Source organism: Leishmania major, chromosome 36, assembly GCF_000002725.2.
Source record: "Leishmania major strain Friedlin complete genome, chromosome 36".
NCBI classification, from domain to species: Eukaryota; Euglenozoa; class Kinetoplastea; order Trypanosomatida; family Trypanosomatidae; genus Leishmania; species Leishmania major.
This window is the reverse complement of record NC_007287.2, coordinates 315,083-333,423: the sequence shown is the minus strand read 5'-3', so window position 1 is coordinate 333,423 and position 18,341 is coordinate 315,083. Positions and strand designations below refer to the sequence as shown.

The following is an 18,341-nucleotide window of genomic DNA, read 5'->3' as shown; positions in this document are numbered from 1 at the left end:
ATGCCACAATTTTTTTCGTGTGAGGGGGGGGGGGGTGGAGGAAGAGGAGGTTGGGGGCTTTTGTTTGATTCTCAGTAACCAGTTGACTTCATTTCTTCTTTTTTGATGGGTCACCTGAGTCCTCAGGGCACTCAGCGTAGCCTGTCCCACCCTTTCACGCACAGTACTCGCTACACCGAGCAGGTGCGTGTGGTGGCTCGCTCTCTCCGCGCGCTCTGCTTCGAAACGGCGGCGTTGCTCGCACTAGGAGCGCACACATTCTCTTCCGCGACAAAAAAACAGAACCTGTACCACGGAAATTCAAAAAAAAAAGAGCCGCACGCATACACACACACACACACACACACAAGGTGTCTCACCAATGTACAACAACAGCACGAAGAGGATGAAAGAGCGGGTTGCAGAGAAGATCAACAGATGCACGGAGAGAAACTAGAAGGAAATTGCACGCAATAAGCACGTAGGCGCGCACTATATGCAGGAAAATCCTGTCAGAGGGGGATGAGGGAGGGGTTGGATCCATTTTGTGTGTTTTGTTTTCATTTGTTTGTCGCTCTCGAGATGCTCCCATTTCTGCCATAGAGCATGAGTTTAACTGAACCCAACCCGTCACATGGCGCGAAAGGGATGATTACGCTGTCACCGCAAACATAACAGAAAGGAGGAAGTCGAGTTCCCCCTCCCCTGGCCACGGGCTCAGGCGATGCACACACGCACATACACACTAAACGGCAAGCCGTAGTCGAGAGAAGAAGAAGGTGCAAGAATGAGCTGCTCTCTCTCTCTCTCTCTTCTTCCGCTCCCTACATCGCTTTGGCAACGAGAGAAGAAAGGAAAGAAAAGACGCGCATCAAGCAGTGAGAAGTCGCCGACAGAGGTGTTTTGGCGACTGTGGTATCAGAGCACAAGACAATAGCCGCGCAACAGATGACCGGCCTTCGCGTAAGGGCAATCGGGTAGACCTCCTCGTTTTCTTTCGCGTTTTGCTTTCATTTTGGCAGCAGAGCGGGTCTACACTGCGCTGCTGCTCGTGCGGAGAGAAAGGGAATAAGCGGGGACGCTCAAGTGGTGTCCGGCGTGAGGGTCTTGAGGGCGCTTGCATTTCGTTCACGAATCTGCGTGTTGCGCTTGTTAACGGCACGGGTGCGCAGCCGCTCTAACAACGACAGCGCCACGTCGTACGCGGCCATCCCGCTTTGCGCGGACACCTTGACGTCCACCAATTGCTCATCCGACTTGGTCTTGTACACCTTCACCTGCAGCTTGATGTTCGGGTAGCGCACGACGGAGAAGTAGTAGTCGTAGATGACCTTCCAGAGCAGCCCCTCCTCCTTCATGGCCTCGTACACCTCCTGCAGTGTCTCGTGACTGGTGGAGTTCACAAACGCTACGCCATTGCGGATAAAGTCGTTGCCGAAGCGTGTCACTGTCTCTGCATGATACAACGTGTCCAGCGCTGTCTCGCCGCCCGCGGTGGCCAGGTTGTGCCGCACGTCGGCGCCGTTGCTCCTCATTGGCCTGCCGGTCGGGATCGGCGAGCAGGAGCTGCTAAGACCCACCTCAACCTTCGAATGCAGATGTAGCAGAGTTGGTGCCGCCGAGCACGTCCTCGTCGTTGGGGATCGCTGCGGCTGCAGCAGATTGCCTTGCAGAGCCGTTGACATCGAGGTCGGTGCAGCGCCGGTGTCGCTGATGCAGTCAAAACTGGGTGTTGATTTCTGAAGCCCCGGCGACAAAAACATCGTGCTTGATGCCTCTCTCTTGACGGGCTTCACCGTGATTCTGCGAGACATGAGCAGCTGCACCGGGAGCTCCTGCACGCGTAGGATCTGTCCCAGTACGGTGCTGGTGGCGCCTTTCGCGTGGAGTGGGAGAAACGGCGCCGTGACGACGTTGTACCCCGACTGCCACGGGTCGCCAGGAGGGGCCACCGGCACGGTCGAGCTCATGATGTGCTGCAACGGCGGCGATAGATGCTGAAGCGTCTTACCGCTATGGTGGTTCGACTTCTTCGATGCGGGCGACGAGCTGGCCTGCGCGTGCGATCTCGAGCTCGTCTCCTTGAAGCTGAGGCCGGTGAAACTGCTGTTGCCCGTGAGCTGCTGCAGCGAGTTTGCGTTGAGGGAGCCATAGCCCTGGTGGGCCTGCGACTGAAGGAGGGAGTTGGCACTCTCTCCAAACGACGGGTTTGCGGCGTGCTCTTGCGGAGTCAGCTTGTTCTGCTTCTTCTGCGTTAGAATGACATAGGAAACGTAGATGTCATGCGTCTGGTCGCGAAGAGCCACCTCGGCCGCGGCGATCTCTACCGGCGTGGGCCACAGCTTTGAGTCTAGCACGTTCGAGTACATCTCAAAGTAGTTCGCGGCGGGGTAGCGACGCGCCATGGAGTTCGGGTTGTCCTCATCGCTAATGACGGCCCTCATCGACGGGATGCGCTCCTCCTCCGACATAATGATCGACGCCACCTCCTGCGGGGAGACACGGAAGCGGGAGGCGACGACGCGCACCACCTCCTCATCCAACATGTCCTCCGTGAGATAGTAGGTGCTCGCGAAGCGCGTCGTCTCCACGATAGCGGCGTAGTGCAACGAGAGCAGGTACCGGGGAAAGTCGGGCCGCAGCCACGGGTGCTGCATCACCTGCTCCATGGTGGCCCGCTCCAGGGGGTTCACGACCAGCACGCGATGCAGCAGGTCTTGTGCCTGCGCGGAGACGTGGCTAGGGATGGCGTAGTCTGCCGTCTGGATCTTCTTGAAAAGGAGAGCAATGTTGCTGTCGTCGAAGGGCAGAGTGCCGCAGAGCATGGCATAGAGCACGACGCCACAGCTCCACACATCCGCCTCCGGGCCGCCGTAGAGCCGCCCACTTACCACCTCCGGGGACGCGTAGTTGGGTGTGCCACAGCTCGTCTCGAAGAAGCGCCCGTCATGAGTGATGGAGGATAGCCCGAAGTCGCTCAGCTTCACGCTGTGGCAGCCGCGCTCCATCATGATGTTCTCTGGCTTGATGTCGCGATGTGTGACCCGGTAGCGATGGCAGTAGGCGACAGCGGCGGTAAGCTGCTGAAATAGGGCGCGCGCAGTCGGCTCCTCCAGTCGACCCTTGAGAGTAACGTAGTCAAACAGCTCACCGCCAGACACGTACTCCATGACCAGCACAATGTCGTGTTTCGTCTTGACAACATCGTAGAGCCGAGTGATGTGCGGGTGGCGCAGCACCCGCATGATCTTGATCTCGCGCTTGATCTTCAGCGCCGAGCGCGCGTCGCCGTCCATCAGCTTGCGTGATATAATCTTGAGCGCTACGCGGACCTTTGTCGTTTCGTGGTAGCCAATCTTCACCTTGGCGAAGGTGCCACGGCCGATGGTGTCGCCGACCTGATAGGGACCGAAGCGCTGACCCACTTTGGGGACAACGGGGTTGTTGTGGTAGCCGTCCGCCATCCTACGCCACCCTTTTCGATTTCGTATCTCAGGAAGGAGAGTCGAGGAGTGACTGGAATCGCCAGCACGCGGCTTCCAGAGCAATGGACTATACCAGCGCACGCGAGAGCGGAAGCGAAAGGTTCCAATCCTGCCTACGCGCACACCACTATCAGAAACAGAAAGGAAATCAAAGACAACAGCACCACCTAATCCACGATGGAAGCAAGTCGAAGGAAATGTAAGAAAAACGAAACCGAAGAGATAAGAGGAGGGGGGGAGAAGCAACGAGGACAACGGAAACAGCAATGACACACAGACACACACAAACAATAACAATAACAATATGTCAAGAGACCAAGTGCGGGGAGCAAGAGGAGGAGAGCAAAGGAAACAACGAAGAGAGGGGAAAATGAAAGAGGCGCCGTCCGCACATACCATGCAACCGAAACAAGAAAGAGAGCACCAAGCAGCAGTGGCGTTTTTTTGTTTTGGAAAAGAATCATGTATTGCGAGCGCGTTGTAGGGGCGCGTGGGTGTGTGGCTGTACACCACACGACCAGAGAAGCGGGGCGCGCGGCGTGCACAAGGACGGCTTCGTGGCAGATATTCAATGAGAACAAATGATAAGAAGAGCAAAGACAGAGAGAGGCGGGGAAGAGAATGCGTTAAGTGCAACAAAACACTCAAAAGATAAAAAGGGAAACACACAAAGACGAGGAAACGGAAAAAAAAATTAGACAGGCACGCACACGAACACACACACGCACAGACAGGCGCACAGCACCATAAAGCAGAAATGAGAGGTGCAGTATAAAGGGTGAAGGACAGCCTGAAAGCGTGTGCGACACCGATCGAAGAAGACAGACGCACAGCCGATTCGAAGGGTTTGGGGATGAGAATCACGCGAATATATATATATATACAATAATGCGACTAATACTAAAAAGAAACGATGGAGTCGCCACGGAGCACGCGGGGGTCGATCAGATTCGAGTGTGCGCTTGGGGAAGAGGTGGGCTCCTGAGGGAGCGGCGAAGACGGTTGAGTGGACACGACAGAGGGCCCGAAAGACCGCAGAGAACACAAACACCCATACGAAAAAAAAAACGAAAAGAAAACAGAGATAAGGGAAAAGGAGCAACGCCAAGAGGCAGACAGTAGAGGAGGAGGAGGTAAGAAGCAATCAGCAAAACAACGACAAGCAAACACAAACTACAAAATTTAACAAGGAAAAAAAAGAGCAACGAGACGCTCGTACAAACCACTCGTGGGGACTTAGTATAGTAAAACAGCAGCGGTGACGTATACACACCGCCGTGAGAGCGGCCCGGTGTGTATAAATAGGTGTAGAGGAGAAGGAGATGTGCGTATGCGCCTTCTCACGAACGGTATCTGGCTCCAACCAATGACGCGGTCCGTTGCTCGAGAACGTATTGTATGGCGCTCCGGTGATTCTTGTTCTGCTCTCACGAATTGCAGCGTCCTTGTTGCCGCCAGGGACCGCGCCGAGGACGAAATGCTCTATCAGAAACGGATTACGACAACGGAAGTGAAGGAGAGGGTGTTGAATAGAGTTGAGCGCACCGGCTTTAGTCAAGGAACGCGTACTAGAAGAGGCCTCACACGCGCACTTGTGTGACTGACAGAAAGCGCGCGTGCAGGGAGCTGCTGCCCGTGGGGCGTTTGTGTTACCTTTTTTTTGGGGGGGGGGAAGGGGGAGGGGGGTTCTAACTGCACATTGCATCGCAGGAGATTGGGATGTGATGTGTGGAAGGTGCGCGCGAGAGAGAACAAAAGGGAGGAATGGGGGAGAAGGAAAGAAGGGGTGAGGTGGTGGGGGAAGCTGTTGCTGCACGAGAGAGGTGAGCAGACATACACGGGCACGCAGGCTTGAGTACGGTAGGAGTAGGGCGGCAACGCGACGCTGCACATGTCACGATCTTTCTTGCCTGCATTCATATGTGCGTGCCACAGCGATTACACAGATAAGAAATGCACACACCAACACCGGCTAACAGGCATGCGGCTTTGCCGAGCTAACTAGCGCGTCGATGCGCGGGTATGGCACCGAGACTGGACACAGACCTTCAGCTTGACACGGGTTAGCGGAACTATCACCTACAATGTATTTGTTGCTTACGGCATTGCGACTTCATGCGCCTCCTTGTTTTACCCGCAGGTGCGTGCGTTCCAGCTGAGTGCGCCGCTGCCTCGGCACGGTCTGCATCCGCGACCGTCGCCCCACCCCTTTTACACGTCGTTCTCGTCGTTCACACACATCGACATGTGTAACACAAGGGTGCGGGGGTGTGAAGTGTCCTCATCGACGCATGCGAAGTGTGTCGAAGGAAATCACATGAGACAATAAAAGAGCCCTGCGCCCCCTTTCCACCCATACGTATCAACACGCACACGCACGCGCATGCGCAGGCGAAGAGACAACGGTTTCGCGAGGAAAAAAAGAGGGGGAGGCCTAGGCGTGTCCGTGCGACACAGCCGGCGCACAAAACGCGGTGAGAGAGACACAGAGGGAACAAGTCAAGATACACAACAAAGAGATAAGCATCGCGAAATTGTATGCATACGTACGCACATTCTCGTCCCTCGTTGGTTTTCTAGGGGCAGGAGGAGGTGTCGTTGTGTGCGTTAGCCAGATGTTTACGTTTACTTAGTGGAGCTCGAAAGGAGAGAGGAAAAAAAAACGGTGAAAAACGAAGCGTCAGTGGGTTTGTGCACGTGTCAGAGTCGTATACGAGCGCTGCATTCGGCATGGTGACTTCCAAGAGGGAGGGAGGGAGGGGAGGAGCTGCCAGCACTCTCGCCGGTGCGAAGTGAAAGCTATTTTCGCGATGGGGCAAGCAAGGAAAGAGGGGTTTGCCGATGCAACGGCAAGTGGTAATTAGATCCTCCTCACAAGTCCCAGCATCCGCCACACAAATCGGAAAGGTCGGCGCTGATGGCTACCGCGCTGGAAAGCGCGCCGTCCACCGGCAAGAGACGTTTACAAAACAAAAGCGACGCGGTGGTCACCACGTGCGAGCACCAAAAACGTACCACACGCGCACCCGCACCTCAAACGATTACCCACCACAACCGCGCAAAACACCCACGCACGCGCAGCGGCATCTGAGGGCGGCGATTCCCTTTTGTATTGTTGTTGCGGTTTTGCTGGAGCGTTGAAAACCCGCAGAGATCACGCGGGGAGAGAGACCGCTGTGACGGACCGCCACAAAAGGAGAACAATGAGACGACGGACACCCACAAACAAAGGAACACACACACACACACGCACATACAAAAAAAAACGCACAAGCGCTAAACCACTGCGGCGACGCCACGAGCCGAACAACAACAACAACAAACAAAAAAATAGAAATGCGGAAAAACAAACAACAACACCAGAATAATAATACTAAAGTGAAAACAGAACGGCAACGTGCGAGACACAGATGCACGCATAGACGCCACCACAAGACAAGAGCAGCCGGAAAAAAAAACGAAACGAGGAATTGTGTGGGAGCGGAAGAAGACCAACCGTCCGCCGCCCCCCCCCAGACAGTGACATTCGTGGGCAGGGGACACGGTGTGATCGACTTCGACAGCGAGCAGCATCTGCCGAGCCTCGGCACGGATGCGCGAAGGCTCCGGCGCACTCGTGACATGTGATCCTCTCGTTTTGCGCAGCTCACCGCCCTTTCCTGTTTGTGTGTTCTCTTTTCAGCTACGCCAGCTCGTCCACCAGGGTCTCGCGGACATTCTGCAGCAAGTTGCCTTCGTCGCCACCGGCGGTCTCACGGCGCAGCTGGAAAATGCGCTCCACGACGGTGATTTCTGTCGCCGTCGTGTTGAGACCACAAAAGGCGGCCCAGTCGTTCACTACAAGACCAGAGCCGATGGCAGCATTGCCGCGGTTGATCGTGCCCGCCACGACCGGCACCTGCAGCAGGGACGATATCTCGTCCATGTCCTGTGCAGGGGTCTTGGGGTGCACCATGCAACCCTTATTCGTCGCTACGGCGTAACTACCCACTAGGGCGTTCTCCGCGATGGAGGTGCGGAACGTCTGAACCTGCAGGGTATCGCGAATCACCTCCTCTGTCTCACGGCTCAGGTCTGTGTGGATGAGCGCTACGTGGTCGTTGCACACCACACAGTTGCCTAGTGCAGAGAGACGCTCTTCGACACGCTGCACTTTCACGGAGTCGGGTAGCGAGTTGCGGAGGTGCTGCAGCTCCTGATCCGTCGTGATGGACGGAACGATGAGGCCGTGGCGGTTGCCGATGGTAAGGCGGCCAATCACGCGTGCATCACCGATGGACGTGTACACGACGCATATGTGGTTTGCCAACTCCTGTTCGAACACTGAGTAGAAGTTTTGCGACGCGCCAGCGGCCACCAGGCAGTACGCGTTGGTGAGGCGGGAGAAGACGCCGATATCATCGGAGCTCTCGAAGCGGGTGCGCAGCGTCATGGCGGATGTAGATGTTCCCTGAAGTCGACCACTTTGGCTGGAGTAGGTATGCCGGTGAAGAGTGGGGATGGGGTAGTCACTGGGGAACTGGAGGACGTGATCAGCAGTGTAGGCGCCAAGTAACGGAGCCTAGAAGGCAGCGAGCGTAAGTGATCGAGAACAGGGACACCAAAACGCGGCGGGAAGTGTAAAAGAGGCCGAGTAGGCGCGAGAGGCCGTAGGAAGCGACGTGCAACAACAACAGCGAAAGGAACAACAAAAAAAAATTGTGCGAAGAGGGCTGTACGTAAAAGGACGCGGAGCGACACACACACACGCAGACACAAAGGAGGGGGATGGCGTTGGCAGCTCGTTAGCTGCTTCTATTCCTCACCGTTCTTCTTCGTGTATGGGCAAAGAACTCGAACACAATGTAGAGGGAGAGAGAGAGAGATGGAGAGTGAGGGGGAGGGCACATATCGCCACATGTGTGCGCGGGGAGCGTGACGGCAATACGGAAGGGGAAGAGGAAGCTGCTGAAAAGGGACACCCACTGATGCTGCGGCCCTGCACGTACCCATTGTGGCAGCCAAATCTCTGAAGCCGGAGGGAGGGAATTAGGCGTGGTGATCGGCATCACAAAGGGGCTCAAGGCTACATTGTCGAGCGACAAGGCGCTGTTCGGCCGCTGTCACAACGCCCCATTCGACGTGCGCATCTATGTGGCATGTGTGCCCTTGTGGTGCGCACCGATATACCTACAAGCATGCACGCATGCATACACCACTTTGCCGTGGGAGAGCTCATGCAAGTCGCTCTTGATTGCTCGGGGGCTTTTCATTTTTGTGCCTTCTACTTCACCGCCGTTTCAATGGTCGACCAAAATGCGGAGCGCAAGGGGAGAGAGGAGGGGCGGTAGTAGACGTTGCCCTTTTCTCCCCTTCCCAGTCACGGAAGGGAAGTCGAAAACGCAACAGTGCACGTCGCTTTCAAGAAGCCATAACGCCATATAAAAAAGAAGTGCAGAGAACACGCAAACGGCGAAACGGGCATAAACATTGCGCGCAGCGAGGGCGTGCGCGGTAACGCCCAGTGCAGAGCGGCTCCCTTGAGCCAACGGTTTCGCGTAGGCATGAACACAGACGCACACGCGCCCACACCCAAACACATGTCTCTGCAGCACTCAATCGCCATCCGGTTCGTTGAGAACCTCATAGGAGAGAACCATGGGGGTTAGATTGTGTCGCAGTTTCGCCTGCCGCTCTCGATCTAGTCGCGCGGCCTCCTTGAAGAGCGCCTTCTCCGAGTCGAAAAGGAGCCCGTAGTCCTCGTAGAACTGGTGCTCCTTGTCCTCGATCACCTCTGTCACTTCAGGCACAAAGTGCTTCATAACGCGTTCGATACCGTCCTTGAGGGTGTTCTGCGACGAGGGGCACGTTTTGCAGGCACCAAGCATCGCTAGGGATACGATCCCTGTTTTCTCGTTGAAGTTCAGCAGCTTCACGTCGCCTCCGTCGCGCTGGACCATCGGACGTACCTGCTCTCGCAGCAGCTCCTTGATGCACTGTAGCACCTCGGTGTCGGTGTCCTTCAGCTCTAGGTCGTCCTCCATGAGGGTGTACTCCTTCGCAGGAGAGATGCACGCATTAGTAAAGATGAGATAGTGCCCCAGGAAGCTGCTGATGCTCCACTCGATTTTAGACCAATCCACGTTCGTGTACACGGAGATGGACACGTGCCGAGGCGCGATGAAGACGCTCATCAACTCCTGCGGGTACTGCTCAAAGAGCCCTTGGGAGAGCGGGTGCACCCACGCCAGGCCGCGGTGCGCCACTTCACACGACTGCCCTTGCGGCACAAAGCTCTCAAAGCTGTCCGCCGGGATGGTGAAGGTGTGGCAGAGCGGGTTCGGGGTGGGCAGCGCATGCAGCTGCATCATGCCACAGCATAACGTACGCCGCAGCATACTAGACACAAACCTCGTAACCCATGAAAACGCACAACCTGGACAAGACAACGACGAAGAGGCAAACACGAAACGAGAGGGGGAGGAGGGAGGGGGGGGGGACAGGAGGAGGTGAGCAGCGATGCATAACAAGTACGTATGCGCACGGTGCATGATAAAAAGCGCTGGGGGTGGGAAGCGGCAGCGAGAAAGGGAGGGAGGGGGGGGGTGCGAATGACGGGCAGCCGACATCTTGTCAGCCGCACACAGACACACACACACACAAGCCACACCGCAGGCCCCCGCCCACCTCCAAGTCCAGAGAAGCCCCAATGTTGAATCGACACGCGGCACGACTCCCTGGGCGCGCGCTGCTGTGTAGGAAAAGCTGTTGAGGTTGTTCGCATTCCGTCTCTTTATGTTTGTTTGTTTGTTTTTTCCATCGTTATAGTGTACAAAGCGATCATGCAAGACTTGGGCAGAGGTGTGCGGGGGGAGGGGAGGGGCGGTGCGACTGTGCATGGGCGTTCGCGCGGAAGGGTGGTCGCGGCGATCGTCGCTGCGCCACGCCGCAAAAGATCGGCTCCGGAAAGCGCCCCTGCGACATCCAGCACCGTCTCTATACTGCGTGCCACGCTATACCGCATCACACGCCTTACTTTGTTTCTGGTAGGTTTTGCATGATACAGATGATCACGCGCGCTGTCGTTTGCGCAGGCCTGTCTCGAGCTCCTCCGGTCGAAAGTAGTTCACAGGAGCGCTCTGCAGCACCCACTCCGCAGACCCGATGGCGGTGACGTGCGTCATGAAGCGCTTCGTCGACCGCCGTAGCTGCAGGAACACGACGAGACCTGGCCTCTCTCGCAGCACTGGGGGAACACCAGCCGCAGCGTCGGTGGTGATTGACGGGGTGCGATGCGCGTTAGACTTGCGACCGGCTCCAAAGAGAAAGCTGGTAGGGTGGATCTCGGCAACGGAAGCTTCTGCTGCGCCCGCGCTCTCGGACCGCCTCGCCCCAGTTGGCACGCTGGTGTCCATTGGTCGGACGACCAAGTACGACCACTTGTCCGCCTCCAGCTTCGCTACATTGAAGAAGAACCCAGACAGAAGCGCCCGAGTAACGGCCTCCACGTCGATTTGATTCGCGGCTGCGCTCAGCGCCTTCGCGAGCGCATCGTCTTCGTCGAGGTCCTTTCCGTCGCTGCTGCTCTTGGACGGCACACGCTCCACGTCAAGGCCGATGCGGTCGAACGTCTTCAAAATCTGGTCCAGTACATCCCGTGCGCGCAGCATGGAGCGCGCGTTGATACAGTTGGCGCGGCAAAACTCGCCAGCGCGCGGACCCGCACGCAGCCACTCCTCCATAAGCCGGATGTAGCCAGTCACGTCGCCGTTACCAAACCCAAAAAGATGCTCCCTGGCGCTCTTGATGTGCTGCCGCTCCTTTGCATCGCGGGTGTTAATGAAGATGGAGTCCAGCGTGATCATGGCGGCTGCCATGGCCATGTGCCGCCCGCAGCCGAGCGCGCACGCCCGAATCAAGCACTTGCTCAGAGACGGCTCCAGCGGAAACTCAGCCATACGCCGCCCCGTGACAGTCAGTCGGCCATCCGCCTTCATTGCACCGAGCAGGAAAAGATGGTCTAACGCCCGCTCCAGCGACGCGGTCGACGGCGCATCAAGAAAGTCAAACTGGAGGAGGTTGTGAATGCCGAGCGCCTTGAGCTGTAGAACCACTGCACTCATCGAGCACCGCAAAATCTCCGGTATCGTCTCTGGTGGTAGCTCGTTGTGGAAGGTGTAAGCTGTAAAAAGGCGATAGCATTCACCCGGCTGCGTTCGCCCGGCTCGCCCCGCGCGCTGCGTTGCACTTGCCTGCGACGTCGGAACCACCCGCAGCTCCTCCACCATCGCCTGCGGGTTGTAGTAGTCCTGCTTGCACAGTCCGCAGTCCACCACGTAGACGACGCCATCAATCGTGATGGACGTTTCGGCAATGTTCGTCGCGATCACCACCTTGCGTGTGCCGGGCGGCGTGCGCTCGTAGATGCGGGCCTGCTCCTTTGGTGGCAGCGACGAGTAAATCGGGAGAATAAGAAGCGGCCGCAGCTGGCCCTTCGCCTCGTCCATGTACGATTGAAGGGTCTCTGCGCACGCCTCGATCGCGTCTTGGCCCGGCAGGAATACCAAAATGTCGCCAGGTAGAGGCTTGGACAGGTGCAGGCCCAGCACTGTCTGGGCCGACTCCGTCACGTAATCAGCCACCGGCTCGTCCGAGTAGAAGAGCTCCACTGGGTAGGTGCGTCCGCTCACAGTGAACACCGGCGCCTTATCGAAGAAGTCACTGAACTTTTCGGCGTTGATGGTGGCACTGGCAACAATGACTTTGAGGTTCGTGTTGCGGCGAATGACGTCGCGCAGGAGGCCGAGTAGGATGTCGGTGCTCAGAGAACGCTCGTGGGCCTCGTCGACCATGATGGCCCTGACCGAGGACAGATCGGGGTCGTTTGTGAACTCCTTCAGCATCATGCCGTCTGTCACGAAGAGGATGCGGGTGAGGGGGCCCGTCTTGTCATCGAAACGCACCTTGTATCCCACAACACTGCCGCACGGGCACCCGACCTCCTGGGCAACGCGTTCTGCAACGCTAATCGCAGCGATTCGTCGAGGCTGCGTGCAGATCAGTCGGAGTTCGTCCTGCTCCTCGTCCACAATCGCACGATCGCCTTCGCCATCAGCGTCAGCCTTCACCTTCGAGGAATCCGCAGCCCCTGCAGGGGTTGTGAGCAGCCGCTTTCGCTGCCTCGGGCCCAGGTGGAAGCCCTCCTCGTAGAGATACTGGAGCAGCTGCGTCGTCTTGCCCGATCCGGTCTCACCCACAATGATCACCACGCGGTTGTCGCGAATGAGCTTCACCAGCTCCTCCCGTGTCTGGTACATTGGCAGACTTCGGCGCTGCAACTGGAGTCGCTCCTTCTGGCCTTGCAGCGCAGCCGCACGATCCTCCTGGAGCTCGGCGAACGTCTTCTCCCGCACATAGGCGTGCTTCGCCACTCGCTCCGCCACCTCTGCCTCACTCATCGCCACATACCCTGCAGAAGAGAGGGGCCGTGAGGTCGCGTCCATCACCACCGCCGAGGCCGGCGCAGACACCACACCAGCGTCATGGACATTCCTCATCTTCTCTATAACTTGAGATGCGTCGATGGGGAATGTCGATGAGTGTGGGTGACTCGGCAGCTCTGCTGCCAGCTCACTCCATCGATCAAAGGCTTCGCCTTCGCCACCGAGGGCCTGACGCCGGCGCGCGACGTCAAACAGCTCGCTCGCTGTATTCACCTCAGCTGAGCGGTGCAGCAAAAAGTCCGCCTCGGCCACAGATGCCGGGACGACACCTTGCTCGATGTCCCTCAGTTTTTGCTCGACAACAGTGTTGGCTGCCTTTTGGCGTTCAGACGCTTCCTTTCGCAGGAACGCCGCCCGCGATGCCTGCTGAGCCCTGCGCAAAGCCTCCTTGTCCATGGGTGCCGAGTGGTGGGCAGGAGTTGAGGCTGCGAGAACCCGGCGTCTATCCGGCGATAGTGCGCTTACCACGAGCGTGTATGTATGTTTTTGTGTGTGTGTGTGTGTGTGCGCGCGCGCAGAGAGAGAAGAGAACAGTGGTACACTACAGAGAAGATTGGGGGGGGGGGCAACCCTGCACAATCAGGAGTCGGTGAAGCACACGGCGGAGGGATTGCCATGCGAACTTGAGTGTTTCTCTGCATATTGCGTGTGTTTGTGTGTGTGTGTGTGTGTGTGCCAGTGTTCCTAATTCCCGGAATACTGGGTCTCAAGAGACAAAGAAAACAAACGAGGACAGCACAGAGGACAACAGCGAACCAACAATGAACAAAAAAAAAAGAAACACCGAACCGCCAAACGCACGCACACACCTTCTTCTTCGGTGCTGCCCGACAACCGGGTGGTATGGGCGACGCGGCGTCCCATCGAGGGCGCCTCCCCCCTCCCCTTGCGACCAAAACGGTATCTTGTGAAAGTGGAGTAGGGAAGAAGCTAAGGAGAGAAACGGCGGTGTCCTCCTCCGTTTTCCCCTATGAGAAAACAATCAGTGGCATCACCGAATACGGATCGCACTGAGTCGGTGCACACCTCCTCTCCTAACCTCCAGCCTCTTCGGCACAGGGTCAACACAGACCCGTCCGCCGACACCAAGAGTCCACAACCGTACCCGAGGGCAGGCTGCAGGTTTTTTCTGTTTGGATTCCCGCACTGAGTATGCACGCGACCCTGAAACTATGGTAGGGCAGCTGACATCGTCACGGCTCAGTGCTTCACTCCATGTGGGAGGAAGCCAGGCACCCCCCTCCCCCCTGCCCTGCCAACGCAGAGCCCTTTCAAGTGGTGACCGGCATGACGGGCGCGGCTGTGAGGCGACTTGCGAGACGGTTGCTTGTAGAAGTCGGGGGCAGGGGGCCATGCTCTGCAATGGCGGAGCCAGCGCATTGCGCCGTACCGCGTGTGTCTACGGCCGCTTCGCACCCCGCGATGGGGCCTGTACCGGGCAGGGACAAGAGTGGCGTTCGACCAGTGTTTTATGGAAGAAGAATGGACACGTTCATGAAAGGAAAATGAGTGTCTGTGTGTCGGGTGTGAGAGAGCGATCCGGTGAACTGCGTTGAGAGGTGCCTCGCTGCAGTCGCAGAAAACACACACACAATAATAAAAAGACGACTCGATCAGGGAATGGAGAAGGCACTAGATGTGCTGGTAAACAAACCAGGGAAAAATTGAAAAAAAAAAAAAGAAAAAAACGGACTAAAGACAGCGAACGCCAACTGAATTACAAGCGGAGAAGCGGACACGGAAAAGACGGAGGAGGGGAGAGGAAGGAGAGAGCCGCACATGAAACGCCGCACGTAGGAATTAGATACAACAGCGATGTGTAATAATAATGGACGATATAACGGTTGTCGATAAGCGCGTCCCTCCTTTCTTTTCTTCGCGTGGTGAAGATGTCTATGGCAAAACTGATCCAGAGATGAACAACCGCAACACATACACACAAGAGAGCCGAGGGAACATGGCGAAGTGGAAGGACAGACCAACATGCAGAGCGACCTACAGAAGCTGAGAGCGACAGCGACCAAAGAGAAAAGAGGTGACAATAAAGGTACCGTGAAGGATAGGAGGCATGCAGAGCGAGGCGCGTCGAAACAACAACAACGCTGACGATCATTTTCTATCATGATGCACACCGACCGCGCCACATGAACCCTCGTTAGAAGTGAAGCAAACAAAAAACAAAGAACGTCGTCCATACGCACTCATACACATGCAGAAAAGGTGCTGAAAGGATTCGGGGACACAAAACGAAACAAGAAATACCAAAAACAGCGAGAGAGAGAGACATTCCAGCAAAGGAGTCAAGCAAGATGAAAGCGAAGCGCGAAAAAGTAGGAAACCGCCACAGACGAAGAGAACAAGGGGAAGAGAAGGGAAGCACGGAAGTGGTAAGGTCGGCAGATGTTCCTTACGCGCTAAATCCACAATAGCAACAACAGAAAAAGAAAGCAGTGCCAGCCAGAGAAAGACGAAGAGGTCCTAACTGCCTGCGCACATACACAAACGCACACACACACAGAAAAAAAATAATAATAAAACAGCCAAAGCCTGGACGAAAGAGAATCAAAAATGTAAGTCGAAAATCGAAGAAGACACGCACACACACACACACACACACACACGGGAATCACAGCAGAGCCGCTTTCCGTCACCTTCGTCAATCTTTCTCTTCTCGTCTGCTATCCAGCGAGAAAGGAAAACGAAAAGAGCAAGCACAGCGATGCCCACGCCCGCACCGGCAACGAAAGAAAACAACGTGAAGAAAAAGAAAGGTCGTGGCTGACCGATGGATTGTGTCTTGCGCCATGATACTCTTTTAGGTTTTCGTTGTTTTGTTTTTCAGTCGAGGGTCGCCAATGCGTTGAACAGCGAGAACAAGACAGAGAGACGGTCAAACAAGAAACGAGCGCGGCACGGCTTGCCGAGATCGAAGCGAGCAAAACGAAATAGAACGAAGAGGCAAACAACAAGAGAGCGATGGAAATAGAGTGTGAGAGCGCCGAAGGGAAAGGACCGCGAATACAACACTCCATCCCTTCCCCTCCCTGTACAGCGAAATACACAACGAAAATATAAGCAGTGTGGCGCACAACAACATCGCCATTTTGTCTCACAACGAACCCAGAAAAGCATAACCTCTCACAATATCTCGCGTTGCGTTTTCGGCAACATTGCACGCTCAAAGTGCATCGACCTCCGAGCAATCATAATAAATTTGGAGAGAGAAACAAAAGACAAACACGAGGAGGATGGCCAGTGACGAGCTCTCCTATCGCACAGTGGAGATGAGTGCACCAGACAGGGTGTGGATGTGTGGATGCGTGCCCTTCACGATTCGCTTGGCCTTTGCTTCACAGAGCCCTCTCATGTACGATCGAACGCCTTAGACATTGTCTTGTGCCCCTTCGACTGTGATGGCGCGCTCGTCGCTGTAGCAAACATGCGTCACGATGAGCAGGCGACGGTGCACACGGTTTGCCTTTGGTGCTCTCTCAACGTCAAGCTACGGTCCCCCCTGTACCCGTCGATCCTTCGACAGCTCGCTCGGGCTGATTGTGCTGCTTTACTTTTTTTTGTCTTTGATGAGAAGAGAGCAGCGAAAAAAAAAGACGAACAAGCAACACCGCGCCAAACTGACAAGAACAAGGACATATCTCAAAAGAGAAGTCGGTTTAGTTCATCATCGAGGTTGACAGACGGTTCCCCCGTGGAGGTCCACCGCAGGTCCTCACACGTGAGAGAGCGTACGCCAGCGGTGCAGTCTTGCTCCACGGGGGCACTGCCACCATCACCCGATTGCTGATCTAGATTCCTCTCGGCCCGGAACTCCCTAAGTTGTGCGACCTGTACATCCTCTAAGCTAACCGCAGAAACGGCCGCCGCCCCGCCTCCCTCGCCCGAATCTGTGGCTGTGGACGCTGACACGGCAGCAAGTGGCTCCTGGTGCAGGTCCTTGCGGCCGTGCCCTCTCGCTCCGTGCAACACCTCCCGCACCATCACAGCATGGATCCATCGCGCAACGACGGTGCGGTCTGCGACATCCGCATCCGTTTCGCCGTCGTGCCGCTCAAGGGGAGATGGCGAGGTAGCCCTTAGAGTGCTCCCCTCGCTGGCACGCGGCACGGCCGACCTTGCCGCAGGCGAGGCGCTATTCAGCGGCGAAAAGAGTTCTCCGGGAGCATGAACAGTGGGAGTGGTGGGCGCGAAGGGTCTCGCCTCCGCCTCTGGCACCGCAGCTGTGTGCCTCACAATGAACGGGTGACGTAGCAACTCGGTGCACGTGGGCCGTCGGTCAGGGGATTTCACGACACACGCGCTTATGAAGTCGGCCAGGTCGCTATCCATCTCCGGCGGTAGCTCAAGCGCTGCACCGTCACCGTTGAGATGCTGCAACAGTGCCCAGAAGCGTGCCTCGCTGCTGCCACCGCGCAAACCGGCATACGGGCACACCCCCACCGCCAGCTCTGCGACAACGAGCCCCAGAGACCATATATCGGCCCCGTACGAGTAGTGCTCGCCTCGCAGCCGCTCAGGACTCATATACGTGACCGTGCCAACAAAGCTGTGGGCGTCTGCCTTTGTGCACTCCAGATTAGAGCTCACACCAAAGTCGGATATCTTGATGTCGCCGGTGCGGCTGTTGTAGAGAACGTTGCTGGGCTTCAAATCGCGATGAATGAGATGGCGGGTACGATGCAGGTACGTGAGTCCCTTCAGCATCAGTCGCGTGATAGACGCCAAGACAGGTGGTGGGACGGGTTTGTAGAGCTCGTGTAGAGAGCCGTCCATCGCTTCCATCGCGATGAAGACGGACCCCTCATGTGCGAACGCACCGTAGAAACTGACGAGGTACGGCGTTGCAAAGTCGCCAGCGTGCAGCGTCTCCAGCTCTCGTCGGATCTCATTGATGTGCGTCTGCCCTGTCACTTTGATCTCCTTGACGGCGACCATCTTCTTGCTGCCCCGGTGAACTGCGCGGCGAACAGAGCCGCTGCTACCTTTGCCCAAGAAGCCGCCAGCCGTTTCCGGAACCACTTCAAGGTCGCTGAGAGACAGCACGCACGAGTTGCCCTGATTATCCCGCACTCCCTCAGACGACACCAGAAGCGAACCGATGCGGACGCCGTCGGCGCAGAAACCCTCTGTTGCACTCGCCCCATCGCGCTCGATGGCGTCAAGGTTGATCTTCAGTCGTGACATTATTGGTCACACTGGGAAACCGTGCGACTCAGAATAAAAAAGAAAACTTAACAGGTCAACGAAACCAAAAACAAAAAGCGCACGCGCAGGGCGTCCCCACGTCGCCTCCCCCGCCACCTTTCCTGGTACCGCTCTACGCGTGTTGTAGCGGTGCGACCCGCGCGACTCCTTGGCGGCTGCTGATGCCGAACCAACG

General features: G+C 56.6%; 5 protein-coding genes across 5 annotated transcripts; all 5 read right to left on the bottom strand.

Annotated features, from left to right (window-relative positions):
• Positions 1-1,061: 1,061 nt before the first annotated feature.
• On the bottom strand, positions 1,062-3,443 carry LMJF_36_0900 (putative protein kinase; the record flags this gene model as incomplete). The annotated part of the gene is made up of 1 exon (XM_001686610.1): positions 1,062-3,443. One exon carries the CDS (start codon positions 3,441-3,443, stop codon positions 1,062-1,064), a length of 2,382 nt encoding a protein of 793 aa, XP_001686662.1.
• A 3,703-nt stretch (positions 3,444-7,146) lies between these two features.
• LMJF_36_0890 (putative eukaryotic translation initiation factor 6 (eIF-6)) lies at positions 7,147-7,896 on the bottom strand (the record flags this gene model as incomplete). Its single annotated transcript, XM_001686609.1, has 1 exon — positions 7,147-7,896. The coding sequence occupies one exon, from the start codon at positions 7,894-7,896 to the stop codon at positions 7,147-7,149; it is 750 nt and encodes a 249-aa protein (XP_001686661.1).
• A 1,162-nt stretch (positions 7,897-9,058) lies between these two features.
• On the bottom strand, positions 9,059-9,994 carry NU1 (conserved hypothetical protein; the record flags this gene model as incomplete). Its single annotated transcript, XM_001686608.1, has 1 exon — positions 9,059-9,994. The coding sequence occupies one exon, from the start codon at positions 9,992-9,994 to the stop codon at positions 9,059-9,061; it is 936 nt and encodes a 311-aa protein (XP_001686660.1).
• Positions 9,995-10,513: 519 nt separating this feature from the next.
• On the bottom strand, positions 10,514-13,342 carry LMJF_36_0870 (putative DEAH-box RNA helicase; the record flags this gene model as incomplete). Its single annotated transcript, XM_001686607.1, has 1 exon — positions 10,514-13,342. The coding sequence occupies one exon, from the start codon at positions 13,340-13,342 to the stop codon at positions 10,514-10,516; it is 2,829 nt and encodes a 942-aa protein (XP_001686659.1).
• A 3,258-nt stretch (positions 13,343-16,600) lies between these two features.
• On the bottom strand, positions 16,601-18,145 carry MKK5 (putative mitogen-activated protein kinase kinase 5; the record flags this gene model as incomplete). Its single annotated transcript, XM_001686606.1, has 1 exon — positions 16,601-18,145. One exon carries the CDS (start codon positions 18,143-18,145, stop codon positions 16,601-16,603), a length of 1,545 nt encoding a protein of 514 aa, XP_001686658.1.
• Positions 18,146-18,341: the final 196 nt, after the last annotated feature.